The 6,000-nt window shown below is 42.6% G+C and overlaps 1 protein-coding gene across 1 annotated transcript in view; it reads left to right on the top strand.

The window, feature by feature from the left end:
- Positions 1-596: 596 nt before the first annotated feature.
- Positions 597-6,000, top strand: part of LOC120042824 (alpha/beta hydrolase domain-containing protein 17C) — a 49,754-nt gene continuing 44,350 nt past the window's right edge. The window contains exon 1 of the mRNA XM_038987635.1: positions 597-1,465. Coding sequence (XP_038843563.1) covers positions 981-1,465 — 485 coding nt within the window. The 5' untranslated portion in view covers positions 597-980. The remainder of the gene's footprint in view (positions 1,466-6,000) is intronic.

The following is a 6,000-nucleotide window of genomic DNA, read 5'->3' as shown; positions in this document are numbered from 1 at the left end:
CCCTTATCCTCCCGCTCCATAACATCAGAACTGACACCCATATGGTTGCGTCACCAACTTTTTCTCCATTTCGTCCACACTACTCGCTGCCCTTTCCGACCTCGAATCTGTATGTCAGACATTTACTAGCCTTTAGTGCTGAGCATTAAGCAACATTTGGGGGTGGGTGATCACAACCAAACTGACAGGTGCATATACCGCCACCTATCATTCTCACATGCATTCCATTTTCTCAATTAATATTCTAAACCTATTTAAATTTCTGGTCCTTAAACTGTCCGTTTTCTTTTCACAGCAATTTGCATGTTTCTTTTCAACCCAATGGATCTACAACTAATGTGCATTTATTCAGATGCAATTACAGGAAAAGCAACACTCTTTCCATTCAAACTGTGGTTTCAGGCAAACGATTGTTGTAGCTAGCATGAACAAAGCTGTTGCATGATTGCATATGCATTAGAGAAAACACTCATATTTCAACAATAGCCTACTATCAAGTAAGTGACTGCATAATATGCATATTATTGCTACTACGGTTCTGTCATCAACATGATTTTGACGAAAAAGTGCGAAAGGATATCCGGTTCGACCGGAAATCTTATATTTGGCGTTACTGCTGAAAGATATGGCTGCATACATTGTATTAGCCTGCTAACTCGACGTTTACGTTTGACATAAGCTTAATTCTTCGACCAACGTTTTGAAATTGTATGATAACAAGCAAGTTATATCGCTTCTGTAGACACAAAAAAATCGTTAACTATGTTAACGACTTTCTGAGTTTTGTAAATCACGTTAGCTACCAAGCTATACAAAGGAGAAACCAGTTAGCCAGCTACTAGCCTAGTTAGTACTAGGTGGCTAGCTAGTTTAGCTCCTTACGAAGTGTTTTATTGTTATTTTGTTACCAGCTAGATAAAAAAAACATAGCTGGATACATTTGCTGGTGTTACAAAGAAAAAAGCGTCTATCGAGCCTCAATGCCCGAACAAGGCCCAAGGATGAATGGTTTTTCCCTCGGCGAACTATGCTGGCTATTCTGTTGCCCGCCCTGTCCCAGTCGCATCGCATCCAAACTAGCCTTTCTCCCTCCCGAACCCACGTACTCCGTACATACCGATGCTAACGGGACAAGTAGCCTGCATCTATCCGAGCGAGCAGACTGGCAGTACTCCCAACGCGAACTGGACGCTGTCGAGGTGTTCAACACCAGAACCAGTCGGGGAAACCGGCTGGGTTGCATGTTTGTACGATGCGCACCCAACAGCCGGTACACGTTGCTCTTTTCCCACGGTAACGCAGTGGACTTAGGCCAAATGTGCAGTTTCTACATCGGCCTCGGTTCGAGGATAAACTGCAACGTCTTCTCGTATGATTATTCGGGGTACGGTGTCAGCAGCGGGAAACCGTCAGAAAAGAACCTGTATGCGGACATCGAGGCTGCCTGGCAGGTGCTAAGGAACAAGTGAGTATAGCACTAGCCTATACAGCCAGTGTCAACAAGCTAACATGCAAGCTACATAGCTAGTTGGGTTTATTGTATTGGGCTTTGTTAGTTAGCTAACGTTTGCTAGCTACCGTACTCCATTTCTATGGCTGCTCCCCCCCCTCCATATTTGATTACTATGACAACCACTATAACATGCCTACAGAGCTTTTTTATTTATTTGTCTACACAGCTGAGAGCAGAGCATTAGCTATTCATTTATATGGCTGAGAGGACTGGTAACATTAGATTCTGTGCACACGTTTAGGTGGTAGCTAGTTGCATAGTGATTTGATACTTCGCACATATTCAATTGATTTTGTGGCATGCTACTCTGAACATGTCCAGAAGCTTCCATGTTTAAACTTTGATGATCTGTGCAGGCCAGACAACTCCTCTTGAAGCCCACACTGGAACTTTAAACATTAATTTACAATAGTTTGCGTCTTATACTTAATCAGATAAAACCTTCTGAATGAGTCCAAAAACGTTGATCTTCCAGAAATCATAAAAACGATGCTTATGGCAGGGTCAGGGCAGGACGGACTGCCTGGCGTGCTGTGTCATTTTAGTAGCTAGATTACTGAGAGACAACCGCCAACTCCCAGCTTCCTTTCGTTGTTTACTTGCTCTTTATCCTGACAGGCTGTTAGTTCCTTCAGTTTCAGGTAATGTGACTGTCTGTCACATAACTCTTCAATGTAGGCCTATGCCTAGCACAGGAGGCTGGTGGCACCTTAATTGGGGAGGACAGGCTTGTGGTAAAGGCTGGAGTGGAAGCAGTGGAATGGTATCAAACACATGGTTTCCAATATTATAAGCCATCCTCCCCTCAGCAGCCTCCACTGATGTCTTGGTGCTGCCCACGGGACTTAACTCCCAAATTAAGTAGGAAGTAAAGGAGGCCTGGTGCAACTCTGCTGCCGGCACCTTTTCAGTTCCACATTCAATATTCAAGACAACGACAGTGGTTGGATAAAGCAGAAACTTATAGGCAGCCATGTTGCTAGTCTTAATGATTATCCACCAGAAAAGAGACACAAAACGGTTATTTCGCCCCTGCCCACCCGTCCAGCATCACTACTCTGGACGGTTCTGACTTAGAATATGTGGACAACTACAAATACCTAGGTGTCCGGTTAGAGAGGAAACTCTCCTTCCAGACTCACATTAAGCATCTCCAATCCAAAATTAAATCTAGAATCGGCTTCCTATTTTGCAACAAAGCATCCTTCACTCATGCTGCCAAACATACCCTCGTAAAACTGATCATCCTACCGATCCTCGACGTTGGCGATGTCATTTACAAAATAGCCTCCAACACTCTACTCAAAAAATTGGATGCAGTCGATCACAGTGCCATCTGTTTTGTCACCAAAGCCCCATACACTACCCACCACTGCGACCTGTACGCTCTCGTTGGCTGGCCCTCGCTTCATACTCGTCGCCAAACCCACTGGCTCCAGGTCCTCTACAAGTCTTTGCTAGGTAAAGCCCCGCCTTATCTCAGCTCACTTGTCACCATAGCAACACCCACCTATAGCACGTGCTCCAGCAGGTATATTTCTCTGGTCAACCCCAAAGCCAATTCCTCATTTGGCCGCCTTTCCTTCCAGTTCTCTGCTGCCAATGACTGGGACGAACTGCAAAAATCACTGAAGCTGGAGACTCATATCTCCCTCACTAACTTTAAGCACCATGTGTCAGAGCAGCTCACAGATCAATGCACCTGTACATAGTCCATCTGTAAATAGCCCATCCGACTACCTCATCCTCATACTATATTTATTTATTTATTTTGCTCCTTTGCACCCCAGTATCTATACTTGCACATACATCTTCTAATAGGTGAAATAAAAAAATAAAAAAATTAAAGGGGTGCCGGAGCATCTGCCTTCCTATGCAAGAAGTGCCCTTTTGATTGGTGCCGTTTTTATAAACTAATTACTTTTAACATTTTATTTTTAGTCTCTTCTCAATTTGAAATGCAACATTGCCTGTCAAACTAGATACTTTCTCATGAACTCATTAATCTTGATAAAAGTCCCCTCCCTTCTGCCACCACGCGCTTGTCCTCATCGCATGCACCAGCTTCCCACCTGCGCCGGGCAGCGAGTTTGAAATGAATACTGCTTATAGGTTACTTTGGAACTGCTGACATATGTTTGTCCAACTGTGTAGTGAGATGAGGTTAGATACACTTTGAATGCCTGGTGGTTTCACTTAGTGATGCACCGATATGACATACCGATATCCAATATTTTCCTTCCCAAAAAAACTATACCTATATTTACAATTGTAGCTGCCTTTTAGCGTTCTAGTGCAGTTTAAATAGTTGAAACACACACACACACTGACGAAAAAGTTATTTTGTTGGCATTTACGTATGTCCCCTTTACCAGTAAAACATAATCAAAATCTATCTTTCACTTACTTGCTGTGCTGTTTCATTGTTCATTTGTTCATTCTCAACCAGGATTTCATCATACATTGTCAAGCAGTGAAGTTTCAGCTCTGTCTGTCTGTGGCCTCTCTTCCTCAGTGCGCAATGTCACTGTGTCCGTTTCCATCTTGTCCAGCTGTGTCTGTAACATTTCACATAAATCCTGTTTCTTGTCTGCGTCGAAGTAGTGGTCCTTGTACCTAGCATCAAGCATGGTGGCGACACAGGAAAGAGGCTCAGAGAGAATGCCACGAATCGCTTGTTCACAGCCTCGAGTACTTTTGCAAGTTTTAACTGCCGATACAGACCGTGGGGTTTTGTTGAGCAGGCGTTTCAATGCCATGACAGAGGGTATTCCGTCTGCTACATACGCAGTTGATTAGCTTATTTCTTGAGTCCGTTCAAATGGCGCTAGGAGTGTGTTCATGTTTCCAAGTTTCAAACATGTTCCCAAAAGCCATTGAAATGGCAGCAGTGGTATGAGAACCAGCACATTCTTGAGCATGCAATATGGCTTTCCTCAGTACGAAATCCTCAACGACCCACTGTTGCTGTCAGACTCAGCATGCTCATGGGGCTGACATCGCTGGTCCAAATGTCAGCCGAGAAGCTAATGGCAGTAACATAGCAAGTAACTCATAGATGTGAGTTTCAACAATACTGTGTAACTCTGGTAGAGCAACATCTGAAAAATAGCGCCTACTTGGTAGTGTGTACCGGGGCTCGACCAGTCGGCGAAAGCCTACATCATCCACGACAGAACGGTTGATTGTCAAGGGAAATGAATTCCGTTATCTTGGCGTTAATGGATTTTTCCTTTTGAGTTGTCTCGCTGAAATGTCCTTACTCTTTCAAATGACTGCTCGACTTGAACTTGTTTAGTTGTTGGAAGTCTGCGCTTAGTATTTTTCAGATTTTGTCTGTGTAGCGCTGTGTTTTTTGTGGCGTCATTACGTTATCTAGGTATGCACGTCAGCTTTGACATCGGTTTTGCATATAGGCATTAAACTAGACATCGGGCCGATGATGATTTTGGCATTTTTAGCTAATATCGTCCGATTCCGATATGTTCACCGATATATCGTGCATCCCTCATTTCACTAGCTGACCAATCTCACAATGTGTGTTAAGCTCTTAGGAATATTTTTTTCACCTTATCAGTTATTTTAATACATTACTGTGCATTTTCTTGGAACCATTAGTGTCCCTAAAAAATTGAAGTATAAGCTGTATTAATGAAGTCGATTAATTCTATAGGCTACATTTAACAGTGACTCCAGGCTTGATCACTCAAGTGTGAGTCTTTACCAGTTCAAAGCCAGGGAGAAAAGACTTTCAATTCAAACCGTGATCCTTATTAGGTCGAGGAATAACCATTTTGCGAAATTGCACCTTGTGTATTCTACTATTACAACTTTCAAGAGTAAGTTTAACCACCACACACACACACACACACACACACAGACATTTTGCCAACCACGGATCCAGACTCTAGCTAACCACCATATACTAAAATATCCACACCAGCCACTAGCCAGCCAACCATATATCATGACTTAGAATATTAGGAATATTAGGCTACATTATGAAGATATTATTTAACATCATTGTAGATAAATCATAAACAGTAAAATTATTATAGGTCTAGCTAACTAGCAGATTTACATTCATCGTCATCAACATCAATGTTCAGCTGATAGCCTACCCTCTTTTCCCCATGTCAATCATGTTTTTGTGCCACACTGGGCGGCAGGTAGTGGTTAAGAACATTGGGTCAGTAACAGAAAGGTCATTGGTTCTAATCACTGAGCAGACTAGGTGAAAAATCAGTCTGTGCCCTTGATCAACCCCCTTAACCCCAATTGCTCCTGTAAGTCTGCTAACTGACTCGAATGTAACGAACTAGCTTGTGATTGTGTTGCATTAATAAATAGGCCGATGCTAAAAAATAACTAGCCGCTGAAGCAGTTTGTACAGTATGTTATACATTTCTACATATGAATTCTGAAAGTATATATTTTTTATATGGTGCTTTTTATTTTTAGAACCTGTCCCCTGAAAGGTCTGTGCA

This window comes from Salvelinus namaycush, unplaced genomic scaffold, assembly GCF_016432855.1.
Source record: "Salvelinus namaycush isolate Seneca unplaced genomic scaffold, SaNama_1.0 Scaffold79, whole genome shotgun sequence".
In the NCBI taxonomy this organism is placed as follows: domain Eukaryota; kingdom Metazoa; phylum Chordata; class Actinopteri; order Salmoniformes; family Salmonidae; genus Salvelinus; species Salvelinus namaycush.
The sequence above is the reverse complement of the archived record's forward strand: the minus strand, read 5'-3'. Positions and strand labels throughout refer to the sequence as shown.